At 68.0% G+C, this 21,906-nt stretch overlaps 1 protein-coding gene across 1 annotated transcript; it reads left to right on the top strand.

Moving 5' to 3' along the window:
* Nucleotides 254-14,334, top strand: JAG2 (jagged 2; the record flags this gene model as incomplete). The annotated part of the gene is given in 24 exon segments (XM_018066403.1): nt 254-311; nt 1,811-2,062; nt 2,297-2,357; nt 5,236-5,366; nt 5,442-5,561; nt 5,683-5,796; nt 6,002-6,115; nt 6,228-6,341; nt 6,422-6,468; nt 6,563-6,733; nt 7,592-7,742; nt 8,322-8,474; nt 8,548-8,661; nt 8,969-9,082; nt 9,192-9,305; nt 9,416-9,532; nt 9,964-9,991; nt 10,104-10,189; nt 10,565-10,678; nt 10,771-10,886; nt 11,187-11,435; nt 11,914-12,045; nt 12,702-12,858; nt 13,094-14,334. Coding segments are annotated over 24 exon segments (3,303 nt in total), but the record flags the coding sequence as incomplete, so codon positions are not given.

The following is a 21,906-nucleotide window of genomic DNA, read 5'->3' as shown; positions in this document are numbered from 1 at the left end:
CACGACCCCTTCTGGCCCCAGCCCGCCCAGGGCCCTCAGGCTGAGGCCACTCAGCTGCCCGCCCTCTGCCCGCTGCCCCGTGCCGGTCACTGTGTCTCCTCTGACCTAGTCTGCTGGCCGGCGGGCTGCAGGAGCTGGGAGTCCAGGCCCCTGAGCCTGGAGGGGGCAGCGTCCCCGCTCCAGGGGGTCGTCTCGGGGTCTGGGCCGGCTGGGGAGGGAGGAGGAGCCTGACGCAGCCTCCCCACGCCCACAGCGCTCCTTCACCCTCATCGTGGAGGCCTGGGACTGGGACAACAACACCAGCCCGGATGGTGAGTCAGCCCCTGGGGGTCCCCGGGGGGCTGCCTGCAGGGCCTCCCTCCTCACGGGGACACGCATAGCCAGGCTCCTGGGCCTCCGCCTGCTGGGGCAGAAGGCACACGGCGGGCAGGGAGCCGCCTCTGCCCTGCAGGCCTCCGTGCGGTCGCCTCTCACCCTGGCCGCCAGGACGCTCTGCTGCGCTCGGGACTTGCTTCTGCTGCCCTCGCTTCGCCTGTGTTCTGACGGGGGGCCGGGTCTTCCCCGAGGGCCCGCACCTTGGCCGTCCCTGGCGTTCCCGTGACCTCCTGCTGATACCCAGACCCAAGGCTGGTCTTTTAGGGCCCAGCCGTGCTTCAGTGGGGTGGGTCACCGCCGAGAGCTCTCTCTGGCTGTGTGGCCCCTCTCTGCTCTGGTGACGGGCTCGGTGGGCCTCCCTGGAGGCCTAGCTGCCGGCCGGCCTGCCTTGCACGGAGTCCATGGGGCCTGTGGTGGTGGGCAGAGGCTCCCTGCCGACAGGTAGGGAGCAGCCAGTACCAACAGCCCAGGGCCTGTGGGCAGGGGAGGAGTTGCTATGAGGTCAGCGGGCCAGGGTCAGCTCGTGGAGGCTGCGTGGCCCCTGTGAGGACACCGGCTCTTCTCCGAGGTGGGTTGCTCAGCCTGCTGCGTGGAGGGTGGGTTGCAGGGCCAGGGTGGAGACAGGTGGGGAGCTTTGTGTCGCAGTCGGGGTGCTGGGACCAGGGGCGGCCTGTGGGGTGGGCAGGGTTCTGCTCTCTCCGAAGGTCAAGGCCCGGGGCCTGCTGACCGGGTGGCCGCGGGGCGGAGAGGCCATCGTGGGGACGGGCTGGAGCGCGGTTTGGACGCGCTGCGTCTGGGCAGCGTCAGGTGGGCAGCTGGATGCCGGGTTAGACTGAGCTGGGTCCCAGCGATGGAGATGCTGTGGAAAAGCAGAGGGGCGGGCAGGGAGCAGCGGTCAGTGGAGCTGGGTGGGCGTGGGCCCAGGCTGCCCGGTGCGGCAGGTTCCCCAGAGGAGAGCGAGGCCCTTGGGAGGAGCTTGGCTGTTCTGCGGCTGCGGGGTGAGGGTCCTCAGCCTTTTATTGCCCCGTCTCCTAAACGAGTTCACGTGTGCAGGGAGACCCCGTGGCCACGGTTGCCAGCTCCGGCCACGCGGCAGCTTGGCTTGGAGGGAGGCCCAGCCCTCGGGTTGCCGGGTCCGTGGTCTCGGGCCCAGGCAGGCTCGTCTGGAGGCACGGCCGCAGTGACTGCTGCGGCTCCTGCGGGGACGGGGGCGGCCGTGGCTGCAGCAGTGAGAAGCGTGCAGAGCCCGGGGCGGGGCGGGGCCGTGAGGGGCAGGACAGGCTAGCTGCAGGGCGCAGGCGGGAGGCCCCCCATTCCTGTGCTTCCTGCGGGGCCGGCCGAGGCCCTGCTGTCCCGGCTCTGGCCAGCTGGCTCCTCTGTCCCGTGCCTCTGGGGGGCGGCGGCCACGCCGGCTGACTGCCGCTCCCCCTCCAAGAGGAGCTGCTGATCGATCGGGTGTCGCACGCGGGCATGATCAACCCCGAGGACCGCTGGAAGAGCCTGCACTTCAGCGGCCACGTGGCGCAGCTGGAGCTGAAGATCCGCGTGCGCTGCGACGAGAACTACTACAGCGCCGCCTGCACCAAGTTCTGCCGGCCGCGCAACGACTTCTTCGGCCACTACACCTGCGACCAGTACGGCAACAAGGCCTGCATGGACGGCTGGATGGGCAAGGAGTGCAAGGAGGGTGAGCGGGGCAGGGCGCGGGGCTGCAGGAGCGCTGGAGCCCCCCCGCAGAGGCCCCGGGAGGGCCGGCGGGGGGGGGCATCGTGGAGGACCCGTGGTGCCCCGCGGAGGGTGGGGGCCCGGGAGGGCCATGTGTGGGTGTCGTGGGCGCGGGGGGCTGCCCCCAGAGCCTGTGTCACGGCCGCGGGGCGGTGTGTGGCCGCTGCAGGGGCCTCTTTGCTCTCTCCGTTCGCAGCTGTGTGTAAACAAGGATGCAACCTGCTCCACGGGGGGTGCTCCGTGCCCGGGGAGTGCAGGTGAGTGCCCAGCGCCAGCTCCTCTTTGCCTCCTGAGTGTGTGCACACTCACTCCCGCACAGAGTTGGCTGCACACGGGCAACGTGAGTGGAACGGGCCCTGCTCGTGTGCCGCTCACTGTTGGTGCAGGCCGCACGTGCCCTTGGAGCCTGAGTGTGTCCCAGGGTGTGGGCCAGCGTTGGTGGGCAGGGCCGCTTTGCATACCGCACCTCGGGTGGGCTGGGTGGGCCGAGAGCCACCCCAGGGCAGGAGTGCACGGCCCAGGCAGAGCAGGATGGTGCTCGCGGGCGGGGGACGGGAGAGGCCTGGGGGCAGCCAGGGGGCCCCGCAGGGATGGGCCAGGGGGCAGAGGCTGCTGTCCGGTGTAGGTGGGGGTGTGGGGGCCACCCCCGCGGGCGTCCTGGGGTAGGAGAGTGGGGCTCGAGCGCCCCGAGCCTTCGGTACCCAGAGCCACTGACACGGGGCGGCCCTAGGCGCAGCGGGTGGGAGAGAGCAGCTGCTGTCGTGGGAGTGCTGCCCGCCCTGCCCGGCTGTGTGGGAGGAGGCCTGGCTAGAGATGCACATGGGCCCTGTGAGTACAGGTGGGGCAGGCGGGGCAGAGGGAGCAGGTCCGGGCTCCTGCTGCTGCAGGTGGGCAGCAAGGAGCTGGCAGGGGCAGCAGGTCCCAGACAGGTCGGCAGGGGTTCAGAGGGAACCAGAGAGCCAGGGGTCTGGGCAGCGGACCTTGGTTGAGGGGGCAGTGGAGTCGCCGCTGGCTTGTGTGGGGTCAGGGGGTGGGCGGGGAGGAGCGGGGGTCAGCAGGGGTGGGGGGAGCCAGGAGGCTCTCTACAGGCGAGAGCCAGGTGGGTGCCAGGTGCTTGCCGATGGCCTAGGAGCTGGGCCCCGGGGACCAGGCGGACGCCCTCGGGGGTGAAGCCCTTCGGGGGGGCTGCCGGTTGACAGAGGAGCAGGGGGTGAGAGAAGCCTCTTCTCCACTTTGGGTCTGACTCATCAGGATCCCCTCTGCTGCGTTTTTCCGATGAGGATGCTGGGCAGGGAAGTTTGGTAACTGCCCCGCCGACTCTGGCTGGGAGGGCAGTGTTTGGGAGCCAGGGTGGGGGCACCCTCTGCTCGTCCTGCGGTGCCTGTGGCCTGGGAAGGGGTAAGTGGAGTGAATCCTCCAGTCCTGGGCAGGGAAGCGGGCAGGTTGCCTGGGGACCCAGCGTCGGGGGCGGTGTGTCTAGCCTTCACCCACTCCATCTGTCAGGTCTGAGCTGAGTGGCAGTCTCAGAGCAGTGGGGCTAGCCCCAGGGGCCTCGCCCACAGTGGGCTCCCGTCTTGAGGGGCAGGCGCCCCAGGAGCACCCTCCGTGTGGGAGGCGGGGTGCAGGGCTGCTGTCTGCCTGGGGCAGGCCTCTCCTGCAGCCCTGCCCTCTGACCCGGGCGTGAGCCCGAGTCCAGCAAACCCGTCTCTGCTGGGTTGTGAGCACGGCAGGGCTGGGAACCGGCCCAGCCCTGGGCACCAAGCTCTTGGGGGCGAGCCGTTGGCCCCGGGTGGCCAGTGACTGGGGCAGGCGGGGGGGGGGCTGGCGCTCCACTGCCCACGTGGGCCCTGTGGGAAGGCGGTGGGGGGCACAGGGCTCCCCGGACAGGGCCCTAGGTGAGCCCCGCTCGCCTCCCTCTGGCCCCGTGGGTGAGGCCCAGCTGCTGCTGGTGGCCCTGGGCTCAGGTTTCAGGCCAACCCCCACCGGATGCCGCGGAGATGGCCGTGCCTTCCTGCCGCCTCCTCCCCGAGCTGCTGGAGCCACAGGCCAGGAAAGCCGGGGCTCTGGGGGCCTGGAGAGTTGGCCCCACCCAGGGCTGAGAGCACGCCCAGGGGACCCCTCTCACCTGGAGGGGGCCCCAGGTGGGTGTGTGGGGCCCGGGCTGGCGCCCCCGCCCCGTGCATGCGTCTGGCCAGCCGAGCCCCTCTCAGCAGCCTCGGTTCCCTGGCCTGCACCACCAGCATCCCTTCTGGGTGCCGGGGGGTCGAGGGCAGCCCAGGAAGGGCCGTGCCTCTTCCCTTTTACAAAAATAAATCCACGTGACGGGTGGTGGTGTGGACGTCACCCCATCCTACAGGACCCTTGAGTGCTAGGGGGGTTCCCCTTGGGGGTCCCATCCGGGTGGGCCCCGGGGCACTGAGTACAGGGCGCTGGCCCCTCTCCTTGGGGCTCTGGGCTCTCAAGGGGGTGGTGCTGATGGCTGGGGCGTCCCTCTGCGCCTCCTCCTGAAGGACTTCCCGAAGAGGATGCTGGCCCACAGCACGGGCAGGGCTGACTCCTGGGGTCACGGCCTGAGAGCCCAGAGGTCTCTCGAGGCCAGGGAGCGGGTGATTCCTCCCGGGTCAGGAAGTGCTCTGGATCTGGTCTATCACAGGGCTGGCCTGGGACAGCCCACGGGCCTCAGCGTCCCCGTCTGTGAGACGCGCCCCTGCTGGGGCCTTGTGGAGAGAGTGACCGCCTCTGAGTCACAGGTGAGGTCGCAGGCTGTGCCCAGGGTTCTTGGCAGCAGGAGGCGTGTGCCCGCTGGCCTGCCGGCCCTGGAAGCACCTGGCCCTCTCATTCCCGGGGTCCCAGCAGAGCCTTCCTTGCCTGGCGCCTTCTCTGGGGGCCCCGCTCCGACTGTGTCCCAAAATAGCTCCAGGAGGAGTGACTGGACAGCTGCGGCCGGCCGTGCGCAGCCAGCGGCCGGCACTGCCCGTGACGTGCGGGCGGGGCCGCGCCGCTTCAAAGGCTGTGGCCGCTGGCCCCGGGGGCCCACGTGGCGCTGCGCCGTGCCCCCACGCCACCCTGGGCGTGGCCCCCGCGCGCGGGGCCTGCGGTCAAACGCGGGGCCTCCCGGCCCTCTGCCTCCCCCAGGTGCAGCTACGGCTGGCAGGGCAGGTTCTGTGACGAGTGCGTCCCGTACCCCGGCTGTGTGCACGGCAGCTGCGTGGAGCCCTGGCAGTGCACCTGTGAGACCAACTGGGGCGGCCTGCTGTGCAACAAAGGTGCGCCGGCGGGGCCGCCGCGCGGGGGGGCGCGAGGGCTGCGGCCTGTGCCCTGAGCGCCCTGTCCGCCCCTAGACCTGAACTACTGCGGCAGCCACCGCCCCTGCATCAACGGGGGCACGTGCATCAACGCGGAGCCTGACCAGTACCGCTGCGCCTGCCCTGACGGCTACTCGGGCAAGAACTGTGAGCGGGGTACGTCGGGGCGGCCACGGCCGGACCCACTCCTCTGGCCGGAGTGCAGCGGGGGCTGGAGCGGGGACCCCTGTAGAAGGTGGGGCCTGGCCGCCACACCCGCCTCTGGTTCCCCACGCAGCCGAGCACGCCTGCGCCTCCAACCCGTGTGCCAATGGGGGCTCCTGCCACGAGGCACCCTCGGGCTTCGAGTGCCACTGCCCGTCAGGCTGGAGCGGGCCCACCTGTGCGCTGGGTGAGAGCCCGTTCCAGGGCTTCTGGGGGCCCCAGACTGCATTCCAGGGCTCTGGAGGGTGGGGGCGAGGCGGCCTGTACCTGTGGGGCTGGGGTTGGGGAGGAGCGAGGGGAAGACCCCGGGTGCTCACACTCTTTCCTGAGGGCCAGCTGCCCCCTCCTCCACCCTGCGATCACCCCTGTTCCTCCCTCTGGACTCTCCGCAGACATCGACGAGTGTGCCTCCAATCCGTGTGCGGCGGGGGGCACGTGCGTGGACCAGGTGGACGGCTTTGAGTGCGTGTGCCCGGAGCAGTGGGTGGGGGCCACCTGCCAGCTGGGTAAGGGTCCCGCGGCCGGGGCGTGTGTGTGTGGCTGTGCGCTGTGCTTGTGGCGGCTGCTGTGTGTGCTGCTAGGGCTGCGGGCCCATCGCCCCCCTTGTCTCGTTCACAGACGCCAATGAGTGTGAAGGGAAGCCGTGCCTTAATGCTTTTTCTTGCAAAAACCTGATTGGTGGCTATTACTGTGATTGCCTCCCGGGCTGGAAGGGCGCCAACTGCCACATCAGTCAGTATGGGTGGGCGGGCCACAGGGGGCAGGGCTGGGGGACGGGGAGGGCCCGCTATGACCTGCGCCTCTGCCCGCAGACGCCAACGACTGCCGGGGCCAATGTCAGAACGGTGGCACCTGCAAGGTGAGGGCTGCACACTTTGGGGGCGGCAGGCGTGGGGCTGCAGGTGCCTGAGGGCGGCTGCGGAAGGCTCACGCCACGCCGTGCCCTCCCCCAGGACCTGGTGAACGGCTACCAGTGCGCGTGTCCTCGGGGCTTTGGGGGCCGGCACTGCGAGCACCAGCTGGACGAGTGTGCCAGCAGCCCCTGCCACGGCGGCCTCTGCGAGGACCTGGTCGACGGCTTCCGCTGTCACTGCCCTCAGGGCTTCTCAGGGCCGCTCTGCGAGGTGAGGCCCACGCGTGCTGCCCGCCCCTCGGTCCCAGCGGCTGCCACGGGTGGCCCGTCGAGTGGCCAGCAGAGGCCACGGTGGGGGTTGGCCCTGCAGTGTGTCCCAGGCTCAATACTAGACGGAGACCCTGGCCCCAGAGTCCTGGCTGGGCAGGTCTGGGGGAGAGGCGCAGAGTCCTGGCTTGTCAGGACCAGCCCCTCCTGGTGGGGTGGCCCAGAGGCCTGGCAGGTCCGCTGGCTACCCTGTGCCTTGGCTAATTCTCACTGTGGATGCAGGGTGGGGGCCTTGATGGGGTGGAATCTGCGGGCCCCTGAAAGAGGGGCCTCGGGGTGGGCTGGGGGTGTCACTCTCGGGCCTGACAAGGAGAGCTCACGCTTCCACCCCCGCTGACCTGCTCTGTCTTTACCCGGGAGAGGAGTGAGCTGCGGGGTGTGAGCACCAGATCCTGTCTTCTGCCCCGGAGCCTGGGGTGGTTCTTCAGAAGGACTCACAGCTGGGGCTCACCGCAGCGTTGGAGGCTGGAGGGGTGGCCGGGAGCCGGCCTTCCTGCCAGTGGGAGGGGCGAAGGCCGGATGCTGCCCTGGGAGGCTCGGAAGAGGGCTGCCCCGGGGCGGGGCGGGGCGGGGCGGGGCGGGGCGGGGGGCGGGGCCTGGCCCACCCAGGTGTTTCCGTCCAGCCGGGGGTCCGGACTGCTGAGCTGGGCCGTCCTCCAGGCTCCGGCTGCAGAGGCCTGGCTGTCTAGTCTGAGTGGGGCCTGGGTCACAGGGACCGCTCGTGGGGGCTGCGCGTGGGGACGTGAGCCCTGGCCCGTCGTCTGGTGCCAGCAGCACCCTCACGGCTGCCCCCAACCCACAGGTGGACATCGACTTCTGCGAGCCAAGCCCCTGCCAGAACGGGGCCCGGTGCTACAACCTGGAGGGGGACTACTACTGCGCCTGCCCGGACGACATGGGCGGCAAGAATTGCTCTGAACCCCGGGCGCCCTGTCCTGGCGGGGCCTGCAAGGGTGGGTGCGGTGGGCAGGGCCTGGAGTGGGTGCGGTGGGTGGGGCCTGTAGAGATGAGTGCATTGTGGGTGGGGCCTGCAGGGGTGGGTGCAGTGGGTGGGGCCTCCTGGGTGATGGGTTGTGGGCGGGGCCTGCAGGGGTGGGTGCAGTGGGTGGGGCCTCCTGGGTGATGGGTTGTGGGCGGGGCCTGCAGGGGTGGGTGCAGTGGGTGGGGCCTCCTGGGTGATGGGTTGTGGGCGGGGCTTGCAGGGGTGGGTGCAGTGGGTGGGGCCTCCTGGGTGATGGGTTGTGGGCGGGGTCTGCAGAGATGAATGCATTGTGGGCGGGGCCTGCAGGGGTGGGTGCAGTGGGTGGGGTCTCCTGGGTGATGGGTTGTGGGCAGGGCCTGCAGAGAGCAGTGCATTGTGGGTGGGGCCTGCAAGGGTGGGTGCGGTGGGCGGGGCCTGCAGGCATGTATGCAGCAGGGGCGGGGCCTAGAGGGATGGGTGCAGTGTGGGCTGGGCTTGAAGGAGTGGTGTTGCGGCGAGGGGTGGCCGTGTCCTGCAGAGGTAAGGCTGACCCCTTTTGTCTCTGTGGCAGTGGTCGATGGCTGCGGGTTCGAGACAGGGACCAGGGTGGCTGGAATGGGCCCCTCTGGCGTGTGCGGCCCCCACGGACACTGCATCAGCCAGCCCGGGGGCAACTTCTCCTGTGTCTGTGACAGCGGCTTCACGGGCACCTACTGCCACGAGAGTGAGTGGCCGTGGCCCAGGGCTGGGAGGGGGCCGGGCCGCCCGGGGCCCCAGCTCATGCTCGCCTTCCGCAGACATTGACGACTGCCTGGGCCAGCCGTGCCGCAACGGGGGCACCTGCATCGACGAGGTGGACGCCTTCCGCTGCTTCTGCCCCAGCGGCTGGGAGGGCGAGCTCTGTGACACCAGTGAGTGGGCCACGCTGCCCCGCCCTCGGCTGTAGGGCCTGTGCCTCCCGGGGCTGAGCGCGCCACGCCCCGCGCCCGTGCCGCACCGCGCTGCAACCCCCCCCACACGCTGCACCCCGCCCCACGCCCGCCTGGCTCAACGTGTTGAGCCGCTGACTGGGATGCAGCACGTAGGGGTTGGGCAGAGGGGTACACATGCTCCCTCCCTGCCCCTCTGTCGCTCCCTGGCCCACCCCGGCGCCTCCTCCTCCGGGCAGCCCTCCCTGAACGCCGGGGACCCCCCGCTGACCGGCGTCCTCGCCTCCAGATCCCAACGACTGCCTCCCCGATCCCTGCCACAGCCGCGGTCGCTGCTTCGACCTGGTCAACGACTTCTACTGCGTGTGCGACGACGGCTGGAAGGGCAAGACCTGCCACTCGCGTGAGTGCCCACCACGCCCTGCCACGCTGGGGGCTGCACTGGGGGCTGCACTGCCTGCCGGGCGCCGCCCGCTGCTCCAGGCACCCTCTGAGTGGCCGTGTGCCCGCAGGGGAGTTCCAGTGTGACGCCTACACCTGCAGCAACGGCGGCACGTGCTACGACAGCGGGGACACCTTCCGCTGCGCTTGCCCCCCAGGCTGGAAGGGCAGCACCTGCACTGTCGGTGAGGAGGCCCCGTCTGGGCCGAGGCCTGGGGTGGGGACCCCGGGCCTGCCTGGCTCCGCTGAGAGTCCTCCCTTCTGTTTCTGCTCTCCTCCTCTGACTCCTTTGCAGCCAAGAACAGCAGCTGCCTTCCCAACCCCTGCGTGAACGGGGGCACCTGTGTGGGCAGCGGAGACTCCTTCTCCTGCATCTGCCGGGATGGCTGGGAGGGCCGCACCTGCACCCACAGTGAGCTCCGGGGGCGGGGAGCACCGGGGGGCGGCTGTGGTCGTGGGTTGGTGTGGGTCCACCCTGTCCCCTGCTTCCTAGTCCTGCCCCCCCAACTCTGCCCCATCGACCCACTCCTTGCGCTTGGCCACGGAGGCCTGGTTGAACCCCTCTGACTCTCCCGAGCTTCCCCCCTCCAGTGCTGGCCCTTGCTCGTCTCCCCCCAGCCACTGTCCTGTTCACCCAGCCTACCTTCCGCGTGGGCCTCCAGGACAGGCTGTCCTCCCAGAGCTGCCCTGGCCCCACAGGCTCCAGCCTGGGCGTGGTGGGCTGGTATAGACAGCACGGTGTCCACCTGCCCTCCCCATGCACCTGGGGCGCCCCCAACCTGGCTCGGAGGGTGCCCGGGTGGGGAGTGCCGGGCTCACCATTCTCTCTCTCCTCAAATGCAGATACCAACGACTGCAACCCCTTGCCCTGGTGAGTGGTGGCGGTGGGCTGGCCTGCCCTGGGCCCCCCTGACCCCCAGTGCTGGGCCAGCTGACGGGCTGGCCTGCCCCGGGCCCCCTGACCCTTGCCTTCTTCTCTGCAGCTACAATGGTGGCGTCTGCGTGGACGGCATCAACTGGTTCCGCTGCGAGTGTGCGCCTGGCTTTGCGGGTCCCGACTGCCGCATCAGTGAGGGGCTGGGTTCCCTACCCCGGGTGGGTGGGGTTGCGCGGTCCCCGTGTTGGGAGCTCTTAGGGTCGTGTGCGTCCACGGACCTCAGGGTGCAGTGTGGTCACAGCCGCCTCCCCCCTCAGTCTGAGCCTCGGTTCAGCTGTTTTCTTCCTGCCAGCAGTGGGTGGGGGTCACCCCGCTGGGGGCAGACCCAGGTTGGGTTGACCGTTGGCTCCCAGAAGGAGATGGTGGCAGTGCTGATGGTCTCAGGCCCAGCTCAGAGGCCCCACGGGGCCCCCTGAGGCCCAGGCTGGCTGGGGCTGCTCTTCCCGTGCGGGCCCTGCTGCCCGAGCTGCCACCTCGCTGACGCTGCGCCCGGCCCCTCTCCCGCAGACATTGATGAGTGCCAGTCCTCACCCTGTGCCTACGGGGCCACGTGCGTGGACGAAATCAATGGCTACCGCTGCAGCTGCCCACCCGGCCGATCCGGCCTGCGGTGCCAGGAGGGTAGGTGGAGAACGCCACCGGCAAGGCCACGCCCGGGCTGGTGGGTCCGGGGGAGCCTGCCCTCCATGGTGCCCCCCCTTTCCCGCCCACAGTGATCGTGTTTGGGAGGTCCTGCTGGTCGCAGGGCGTGCCCTTCCCTCACGGGAGCTCGTGGGTGGAGGACTGCAACAGCTGCCGCTGCCTGGACGGCCACCGGGACTGCAGCAAGGTGTGGGGTCTGTCCGCCAGCCCTGCGCGCCCCCACCGCCCTGCCGGGTCTGATGCCTCTGTGCCCCGGGCCTGCGGTCCCCGTCATTCACCCCTGACCCTGTTGCTCACCCCAGGAGGATGCGGGGGGAGGGGGAGCCTGCCCCGGAAGACGTGGGCCGCCCTGCTCTGCTGGGCTCCTTTGCCGTGGGGTCTCTGGGAGGCAGGGGGTGCTCTACCCACAGACTCGTGACCAGCGGTGTGTTTCTCCCCACGTGTTGCCATCCGGGTCTGTCTGCGGGTCCCGTCCGTGTGCCCCCAGGTGTGGTGCGGCCAGAAGCCCTGCCTGCTGGCTGGCCGGCCGGATGCCCTGAGCACCCAGTGCCCTCCAGGGCAGCAGTGCCTGGAGAAGGCCCCGGGCCAGTGCTTGCAGCCACCCTGCGCGGCTTGGGGGGCATGTAGTGCAGAGGAGCCTGTGCTACCCAGCACCCCATGCCAGCCGCGCTCCGGCCACCTGGACAACAACTGTGCCCGCCTCACCCTGCGCTTCAACCGCGATCAGGTGCCCCAGGTGAGCTGCCCACCCCCTGGACACCACTGGGGAGCAGAGCCCTGACTGCTGGCCTCTTTCCTGTGGCCACTCAGACGGCTCGAGACTCCTGCTGGCTGCCCAGCCCCGTGCCTGCGTGTGGTCGGATGAGATGGAGCGTTGGGCTCGGGGGCAGCCGGGAGGGGCCGGCCCTGGCTGAGATGCCCAGTTGTTCCCGGGGCCTGGCTGCAGGCGGCCTTCCCGCAAGGCTGGGGCCAGCCCGCATCTCCACGGGCATTCTCACCCCGCCCTCGTCTCTGCCCGTAAGGCCCTCTGCTCTCAGTACCGGCCCTGGCCGCGGAGGCCCGTCTGGGCTCTGGGTGGGGCTGAGGGCTGCCGTGGGCAGCTGGGGCCCTTGCTCCCCCAGACAGGCTGTCGGGGCGTCCGGCTGCACACTGCGGGGTGGACCCCCTTGGGGCCACGGTTGCTGCCCAATGTTCACGTGCCGCCCGCCCGACAGGGTACCACCGTGGGCGCCGTCTGCTCTGGCATCCGTGCTCTGCCGGCCACGAGGGCCGCAGCCCGGGACCGCCTGCTCGTCCTGCTCTGCGACCGGCCGCCCTCAGAGGCCAGCGCGGTGGAGGTGGCCTTGGTGAGTGCGGCCGGCAGGCGGCCACCTTTGTTCCGCACCCGCCCCCCGCCCGCCTCCCCGGGTCCCACTGTGAATGTGCTCCTAGATGGGGTGTGTGTCGGCACCTCGGAGGTCGGGCGAGGCTGTGTCTCGGGACGCGCAGGGAGGGAAGGGGGATGGGCAGGGTGGTTTCTCTGGGTGCTGGTGTTGGCGTGGGAGGGGCTGCCTGGTGGAGGTGGGTTGGGCCAGCATCAGGGCAGCGGCGGGTTTGTGGCCCCCTCAGGACTCTGGGCGTGGCTGGCTGGGGCTGGGACCCACCTGAAGGGCCGAGGTGCCAGCGGGGTCTGTGGGAGTGCAGACCAGGCTATGGCCACCTCCCCATAGCCTGCCCGGTGTAGGGCACCCCCAGCCTCTGCCAGAGGCCTCCTCCAGTGAGCCGGCCCCAGGGCCCCAGCCCCTGACGCTGCTCCAAGACGGCCATGCTGTGGGGTCACGGGGTCTTCGCCCCTCCTCCCCACTGCCCAGACAGGCCAGCCGGGCCGGGAGTGTCGCACCCCCTGGGGCTGCAGGCAGGGCTGGGCCGCTGTCCCAGCTGCTGCCGCAGTGGAGGGGGTCACAGGCCCCCCACTGCCCAGCTGAGCGCGCAGGCGGCCCCTCAGCACTGTTCTCTGCTGCAGTCCTTCAGCCCCGCACGAGACGTGCCGGACAGCAGCCTGATCCAGAGCGCAGCGCACGCCATCGTGACCGCCATCACGCAGCGGGGGAACAGCTCGCTGCTGCTGGCCGTCACCGAGGTCAAGGTGGAGACGGTCGTTGTGGGCAGGTCCTCCACAGGTGAGCGGGAGGGGCGCGCCGCTTGGGCCCAGGGAGAGCAGGTGGGTTCCTTTGGGCTCGGAGGGCAGGGCTGTGGCCTCTGCCTGCCCAGGGGATGCGGCAGCTCCTCTGTACCCGCCAGCAAAGGTTTCCCAGCCCACCCCACCTCTCAGCCCCGATCCTGGGGCCCTGCCCATCCCCACGAGCCGAAGGACTGGGCGTCTGGCCCTCTGACGTCTGGGTGCCCCCGCCCCAGGGCTGCTGGTGACAGTGCTGTGCGGCGTGTTCAGCGTGCTGTGTCTGGCGTGCGTGGTCGTCTGCGTGTGGTGGACACGCAAGCGCAGGAAAGAGCGAGAGAGGAGCCGGCTGCCGCGGGAGGAGGGCCCCAACAACCAGTGGGCCCCGCTCAACCCCATCCGCAACCCCATCGAGCGGCCGGGCGGCCCCGGCGGCCCCAAGGACACGCTGTTCCCCTGCAAGAACTTCACGCCGCCCCCGCGCAGGGTGGGCGAGGCGCTGCCCGGGCCAGCGGGCGGCGGGGAGGACGAGGAGGACGAGGAGCCGGGCCGTGGGGAGGACGAGTCCCCCGAGGCCGAGAAGTTCCTTGCACACAAGTTCACCAAAGACCCCGGCCGTTCGCCCGGGCGGCCGGCCCGCTGGGCCTCAGGCCCCAAGGTGGACAACCGCACGCTTGGGGGCGCCAGCGCTGCCCGCCGCGCCGGCCGGGAGTAGGCGCCAGGCTGCCCTCGGGGCCACAGGAGGCCGAGGCCACGCGCATAGTTTATTTTGTGTAAAAAAGAAAAAACACCAAAAGCAAAAAAACAAATGTTTATTTTCTACGTTTCTGTAGCCTTGTATAAATTATTCGGTAACTGTCAGGCGGAAAACAACGGCGAATTCTTGGAGAGTTGCTATTTTTGTAACGTTCCCGTGTGCCGCGCACGCGTGTGTGGCAGGAGACAGCAAGGGGGCGTGTCCTCCCCAGGTCCTTGGACGTTTGTCCCCGAGGTGGCGCGCTGTTTACAGAATCTTCCTTTATCCCTCATCTGGGTTCGCCGTGGCTCCAGGCCAAAGAGCCGGTGGGACCCACGGCGTCCGGCGTGGCCCGTGGCTGCCGGGGGCTCCTGTGGTGGCAGTGGGGCTGGGGGTCGCCAGTGGGGCCCGTGGTGGTTGGCATGGCCTGAGGCCGCAGGCAGACCCACCCCTCCGGCCCGCCGTCCTCGCCTGCGCTGCCCGCGACGCTCGCTCCAGAGATCTCTCAACTGTGCTTTCAGAAGTGCCCTTCCTGACTGCTCCGTCCCCTGGGGCGGCGGCAGTACCGACGCTTGTGACAAGTGCCTTCTCACAGACTCTCCCTCGCGACTGTCAACGTCTGCTGCGGGCACCTGGCTGCTGCCCACCTGCCGGCCCCGGCCGCCCCTCCTCGTGAAAGTGCATTTCTGTACATATGTACATATTAAATGAATCACTCTGTATATTTGATTTAATAACTTAAAAGTTTTGGCCTCCCTTGTTCTTCAGGCGCTGTTCCTTTGTTATGCAGAGTGGGATGGGGGCCGGGAAGCAGGGGGCAGGGTGCAGGCCCCTCGGGTCCCCCACGTCTGTGAACACACGGGTGTCCGCCATTGACAGACGCCTTGTTGGAAATGGGGCGACGGAGGCGCTTTGCCTCTGGTCTGAGCTGAGAACACGTGGAAAGAGCGTTGTCAATGGTGCCAAGTCGCTCAGCAATGAAGTGCTGTCGGGATTTCAAGGAATGAGGTCAAAGCTTGACAGCCCAAGGGCGAGGCCATGCGTGGCTCCTGGCTCCGAAGGCTGGGCAAATCGAGCCTCAGCCTGGCGGCCTCGGGGCGGTGGGCTGGGCTGGCTCCGTGCCTGTCGGTGAGGCTGCTCACTGGGTCAGGGTTTACGCCAGCTCACGCTCGCGGAGCACTCACGCCACCAGAATGATCACCAGCTTCCAGGCCCCTTTTCCGCTGTGTTTATGTAACTCGGGACTCCAGGTTCCTGGGAGAAACCATGCCAGCGCCTTTTGTCCTGGAGCGCTCTACTCCTTGTGAGTGATTGTCCAAGCTGGTGGACAGACAGCAGTCCAGACCCTGGCCCACAGGGCACCCCAGCCCCTGGAGCAGAGCTGTTAGGACAGACCGCAGTCCAGACCCTGGCCCACAGGGCACCCCAGCCCCTGGAGCAGAGCTGTTAGGCCTGGCTGGCCGCAGTGCAGACCCTGGCCCACAGGGCACCCCAGCCCCTGGAGCAGAGCTGTTTGTTAGGCCTGGCTGGCCGCAGGCTCCCCTCGGGCGCCCGGACCCCGAGTTCAGAGCCTGTTTGCTGGCGTGCTTGAGCAAGACCGCTCGCACTGCTGAGCAGACTTGAGAGGAGAAGAGTTTCTAGAAGCGACAAAGTGCCGCTTCCAGACTGAGGACAGAACGCCACTCTGATGCTGCCGAAGAAAGAAGAGGTCGGGGGAGAGGCCCCTTGTGCTGTGAAGAGGTGGGGGGAGAACGGTCCTGAAGCCCCTGGACTGAAGGGCAGGGTGGTGTGAGGCCCACGTGACTGGCGAGGCAGGGCTGGTGGTCGGACACCAGGAGGGTGTCCCCTGGAGGTGGGCGTGCAGAGAGGAGCCGGTGGCGGGGAGGGCCGGGCCCCTCCTGGCAATCAGGACGTGGCCATGGGCAGGGCCAGTGGGCCCCCACATTCTGTGGGGGACCCCGTGACCTTAAGGGGTCTGGGGGGAGCTCACAGGACCCTGCTGGCTTGGGGGAGACTGCACGCCCCCGTGTGCACGTGTGTGCAGCCTACCCACCCTCCCTGCCTGCCAACAGCCCCCTTCCCCACTCAGGCCTGGCCCGGGGGGCCTGGTGCCTGGCCGGGAATGGACAGGCCTGTCCACGTGCCTCTCCAGGCCCAGCTCACCCCGCCAGCCACACAGGCACCCCCTCCTGGACGGTGGGGCTCATTCCACCTGCAGCGTGGCCTCTGCCGCTCCTGGTTGGGCTGTGAAGGGCAGCCTGGATGGTACAGCCCCTGTGCCCCAGGGTGGCCCTTGCCCTGCCGGTCCCACCCTCTGCTTCGCCAGGCCCCTCTGCCTGCCTCCCCAGCACCCAGTCCTCTCCTGGGTGGGTGGTTAGGGGGTCTGCCACGCAGTCAGGCAGCTCAGATGAAGGAAGGCTCACGGGGGCCACAGCTGGGGCCCCCTATCTCCCGAGACGGGCTAGGCCCCTGTGGCGCCTCTGCCAGCCCGGGTGTGGAGCGGCATCGCACCTCAGCCGGCAGGGAGTGGACGTGGAGTCCAGGAGCAGCCCAGGGCCCCCAGGCCCCGCAGCAGCCTCCTTGCTTTCGAGGCTGCGGCCCCTCCAGGCACCGCCTCCCCCCACCCGCCTGCTCCCCGCCCAGCCTGACGGCACCAGGGGAGCCTCCTCACTGTCCTCTGGGCTCAGGTCACCAAATAGGGTCTGGGCCTCCCTGGGCCTGCGGGGCTGCAGGCTTGGAGGCAGCACAGGGCTCGGGGCGCGGGCCCGGAGGCTGGGGGCTCCCTGAGAGGACAGCAGGCTGCACCTTTGGACTGGCTCCAGCTGGGGCCTGCAGAGGCTGCGGGTCTGGCCAGGTCCTTGCTGCTTCACAGCTGAGAGAGGATGGTGGTGGGGTGGAGGTGAACATCAGGGTGTGCTGAGGTGCCAGCCTGGGGAGGGGCAGGCCTGGGTGGGGGGTCTGAGGCCCCAGGCAGGTGCCTGCTGGGGCTGTGCTGGTGGACGTGTGGGGTCTGGCCCATCCTGGGCAGTGGGCACTCCCTCCATAGGCCAAACACCCAGGGAGCCCTGTGCCCACCAAGTGAAGAGCGGCTAGTTGGCAGTGGTCATTGCTATAGGTCCGAAGCTCTGCAGGAGAGGCCCCTCTTTCTGGCTGGGGTCAGATGGACCCCCACCTCCTCATCCCCGGGGGGTCAGAGCCGGGAGCAGGGCCTCGTCGGTGCTGGGCCTGGACCGAGGGCTGAGTTCCAGCCCCACGTGCCGACCCGTGTCCCTGCAGCCAGCTTGCCACGGGTGCAGAGTGGCTCTGGGGCCAGGATCCAGGCCTCCTGCAGCCGCCCCCCGGGGCTGCCCGCTGCTTCCCCAGTGCCAGGCCCTAGGGAATGGCTCTGCTTGGCGACAGCTCTGCCTGCCGAGTCTCCGAAGAAACCAGGCCCCAAGGAGAGGGGAGGAGATCCCACAGCTGTCCCCTGGACGGCTGGGCCGTTAACCTCCATGGGCCAGCCTGTGGGCCTGTGGCCTTGGCCTCACAGGGCCCGACCCCAGCTTTCTTGGACCCAGCCCGCTGGCCCTCCCTCATCAGACCCCAGACCCAAGTCTTCAAGGAGCTGTGCCGTCTGGGACCTGTGAGGGTCTCCAGCTGAGAGCAGGGGCCGGGAGGCCACTAGGAGAGAGAAACAGTCTGTGCCACCCCTCCCCTCCGCCTCCAGCCCTGGAAGATTCCAGAAGCCCACCATCCAGCGAGGGAGGGCCCACTGGAGCCCTGCGACATTCAGCCAGACCCAGGGCCAGCAGCGAGGCCAAGGTGGCCCCTGGCCGGTGCCTGAGCCTGAGCACCGACCAGGATGGGGCTGGTGACGGATTCTGGGTGTGGTGGGCATGGGGTGTGTGGGGCGGATGTCCCCTCACATAGGCGGGACCACTCATTGAGCCACAGGCCCTGTGCTGACAGCCTGCCCCACACACGGCCCCCTAGGAGGCGGCACCTCCGCCTCCTGAGCTCCCGAATGTTACCTTCCTTACAGTTAGAGTCGCCCTGGGGGACAGTGGGCGCTGGGCATCCAGAGGGAGGCCTGGTCAGGACGCCGCAGCACCTGCTCCGTGAGAGACGGCTGCAGGGAGACGGGCAGCAGAGCCTGTGATCAGAGAGGGCCGGGGCATCGCAGGTCAGCACTGGCCCAGGATGGCCTCGGACTCGAGGTCCCGTCGAGCGCAGGCAGCCAGTGTGGAGACCCATAGGACAGTCTTAAAGGTCACAGGGTAGAGATTCAGGGGAGGCAACAGGAGCTCCAAACAGAGAGAAAAGAGCAGGTGGGGAGGCAGACACCAAGCGAGGGGCCCCCAGCTCGCAGGGCGGAGCCCGGGTGCCCCCGTTGCCTGGCTAGAGCCCCGGAAGTTCTCCAGCTTGTGGAAGAGATGGAGGCTCGCAAGGACCCAGGGAGATGAGCCAAACCCACAAAGCCGGGGGGGTGGGGTGGGCGGCCCACAGGCGGCCCTGGTGCCCTGGCGTTTCTGGCTCTTCTCCTCCCCAGGCAGGTGACGTGCACAAGTGTCCTGTCGCTCTGGGTCTCCACCTTGCAGCCCCGCCAACCCGCCAAGCCCTGCGGTGAGAAGAACCCAGCGAGACCTGAGTGCCGAGCCAGCTGCCGGGCTGAGAGGTCCCGCATGCCGTGACCTCTGAGACTGGGCGCTGGGTTTTCCCTGCACACCCTCCTGCCATCCCCTCGCGGGAGGCCCTGGACTTCTGTCCCCGTACAAACCCGCGCTTCACTGCGCTCTGCCGACGCTCGTGTTTTGCAGATTGAAGTTTTGCGGCAAGCCTTTGTTGAGGAAGCCCGTCACTGCTGTTCTTCCAACGGCATGATTTTATTTTTTTTAATTTTTTTTTTCAGCATGATTTTAAAATCAAGGTCTGTGCGTCGGTTTTGGACATCATGCTATTGCACTCTTCACAGACTACAGTGAAGGGTGAACATGACCTCCATTTGCCCCGGGAGACGAAACAAGCTCACGTGGCCCTTGCGATCTTTGCTATATTGGGGTGCTTGAGACCCAAACCTGCAACACACCAGGGGCTGTTCTAGGACTGCTTACCTGCTGTTGCGTGACAAGTCGCCCCAGACATAGTCACCTCAAAGGGCTTAAAATGACAAGCTATCATCTCACAGATTCTGTGGGTCTGGGGTCTGGGAGGGGCTTCACAGGACGGTTCTGGCCCGGGGTCTTCAGACGCTGTGGTCACAGTTTTGGCCAGGGCTTATCCTCTGAAGACTGTGCTGGACTGGGGAGGAGGGTCTGCCTCCAGGCTCCCTCATGTGACTCTTGGTAGGGCCTGAGCCTCTCCCAGGGGTCCCTGCAGTGTCCTCACCAGGGGCCGGCGGGCTTCCCCACAGCCAGGGGCCAGAAACCGCAGGACAGAAGCTGCACGGTTTTGATGACTGACCCAGCATCACTGCACCAGCTCCACCTGGGCGGCAAGCCCACACCCGAGCAGGGAGGACTTGGGCCATATTTGAAAGCACCCCCAGCTGGCCCCCTGCCCCTCCCTGACACACACATGGGGCCCAGAGGTCCAGGCTGGCCCCGAACTCCAAGCCGGCTTCGGGCTTCTAAGAGAGGGTGCCGGCGTGGGGACCCCAAGGGACCCGGCGAGAGAGAGACCTGGGGTCCGGGGTGCTGAGAGCACCTCCTGTCCCACACAGAGGAGAAAAAGTTCCCAGGACAGCGAGCCAGGCCAGCCCCAGAGCAGGAGCTGTGCAGGACGCTGGACGCTGGACGCTGGGATGGCTGTCTCCCTCCTGCACCTGTCACTGGGTAGAGTGGAGGAGGAGAGGCCACCCGGGCACGGGGTGGGGCCCCCTGCCCAGCTGGGCCTGGAGTCAGAGCAGAGGTCTCCCAGCCCCCACCCAGAGCCAGGCTGGACTGGCCCCTCTCTCCCGCAGCCAGCCGAGACCATGGGTGCAGATGTACTCTGGGGGTTAGGGTGGAGGGGACGGGGGCTGAGGAGACACCTGCCTTCCTGCAGGGAGTCCTGGGGGGCAGGAGGCCTCTCTCCTCCCCATCCAGTGGGGAGAGGGGCAGGAGTCGTCCCTGGACCTCACGAGGCGAGATGGGGGGCCTGGGGAGGGAGCCCGCCCCTCCCACTGGCTGGAGGCCTGCCCAGCTGCAGGACCCCACGTGTCATGTGTGGACTCTGGAGGTGGGGACCTGGGCGGGGCTTGATGAGTGTCTGGGAGCGTGGGGCGCTTGAGGGACCCTGCGGCTTGGCCACTGCCCTGTGTCAGGGACACAAACAGGAGCAGCCAGGCGGCTGGAGAAGGGACAGGACACGTGGGAGGGGTCAGCACTGCAGACAACCCCAGGGTGAGGATGGGGAAGATGTCATGAAGGGAAGCTCGGGCCAGAGTCCAGAGGGTAGGACTTCAGGGAAGTTCTCACGGGGAGAGGAGGGGCAGTGGGCATCTCCACCCCTCATCCTGGAGGGGAGGGCGGGGCAGTGGGCGTGCCCGCTCACCCTGGAGGGGAGGGCGGGGCAGTGGGCGTGTCCACTCATCCTGGGGGGCGGGGAAGTGGGCGTGTCCACCCAGGTCCTGGGCCGGTGAGGGGTAATGCTCCCCAACAGGCCCCTCCGTGGGGCGGTGGGAAGCAGGTCCGGGCACAGGCGTTTGGCCGCCCGCCTGCCCACAGCTGGAGAGTCGTTGTGTCTGAACAGGACACAGGTGAGTCCCCACCCACGAGGAGCAAACGTGCCCCGGGACAGGGAAGTAAGGCGTGAAGGCCAGTGGCCTCAGAGCAGGAGGAAAAGGACCGGGAGGACAGGGCTGGGCAGACAGAGGCTCGGGACTGGCCAGCACTGCCGCAGCGCTGCGGTTAGGAACCGAGACCCGAGTGTGCGTCCGCTGCGCACACGCGCTCACCGAGGAGCTGGAGGCCGAGACCCGGAGACCTGCGCGACCAGCTGGTCCGACGGCTCACAGAGTCAGCGGTGTCCACACAAGGGGCTCCACCTCTTCATAACAACACTCGTGAGGACGAAGTACAGCGTTGACCACTATTCAGAGAGCGTCTACAAACTAGCAAGAGGAAAACTGTCCCCAACAGAAAACTAAGGGGAGCATTCCAGGAAAGATTCACCCAGGAGCCGATGAAACATCACGGAAGGGAGAAGACAGCTGGAGGGTGGTTCTGTGTCCTACTCCCTGGAGCCGCGGGGATGGGAGGGCTCCCGCGGAGGGGCCCAGTGGATGCAGCCGAGTGGGGCCTGCGTCACCCACGTGGGGCCAAGGGCTTCTCAGGCGCGCGCTTAGAAAACTCACACAGAAAAGCCCGTCCCATTTCATGACCACTCGAGAAGTTCCAGTTAAGGTCAGCGTGAAGCAGCTCCTTGACCTTGTTGGTGGAGGGAAGCTGGGGTGGGGAGGGGGCGGGGACCGGGGCAAGAACGGGGAGCCGCTGCAGGCAGGGTGGCGCCTGTCAGTCTGACGCTTGTCCAGGGCTCCACCCTTTGCCGCTGCCTGGGAGCATCGAGCATTAGGGTCCTAAGGCTGGGCTGGTCGTGGCCACGTGGCCAGTAGTGGCCAGTAACCAGACCCCAAACCGTGCCATCTGTCGCGGTGGGTCACCTATGCTCAGGCAGCCCAGGAGGCCAGACACTGCGAGCTTTACAAAGGGCGCACGGAAGGCTATCCATAGGCCCGTGGACGGGTGAGCTGGAAAGGCAGGATCCGCGAAAGGAGTCATGGTACCTGTCATCTGTGTCCTTTCTCTCATTCCATTTCTCTCTGAAATGTAATGAATGGCTGCGTTTTGCTTTGCACTGGGTCTTCCTTGCTGCACGTGATGGTTGTCTTCTGCTTGTGGTGAGCGGCGGCGCGCGGGCAGCTTGTCGCGGTGGCTTCCCTGGTTGTGGGGCAGGAGCTCTGGACGTGCGGGCCTCAGCGACTGCGGCTCCTGGGCTCAGCAGTTGTCGCTCCCGGCTTTAGTTGCTCCTCAGCACATGGAGTCCGCCTGGACCTGGGTTGGCAGGCAGATCCTTATCCTTTGCACCACCAGGGAAGTCAGAGTTTTGCGTGGGTCTGTATATTCCTTCCCGGGCGTCAAAGACTCCTGCCTGCTCTCAGCTGGTGATCTGTGAGATCTTCTGTGTCTGAAGATGGATTCCTGGTGCATCCATGCAGAGAGACGGATTCCACGTCCACCTACCACCCTGCCAGCTTCTCACCTCTCATGCCGCTTTTCTAAAGAAAGTCATTTATTTATTTTAATTTCTTGTACTGCGTTTGGCTGCCCTGGGTCTTTGCTGCTGCGTTCTGGCTTTCTC

Source organism: Capra hircus, chromosome 21, assembly GCF_001704415.2.
Source record: "Capra hircus breed San Clemente chromosome 21, ASM170441v1, whole genome shotgun sequence".
Classification (NCBI taxonomy): Eukaryota; Metazoa; Chordata; class Mammalia; order Artiodactyla; family Bovidae; genus Capra; species Capra hircus.
The sequence above is the reverse complement of the archived record's forward strand: the minus strand, read 5'-3'. Positions and strand labels throughout refer to the sequence as shown.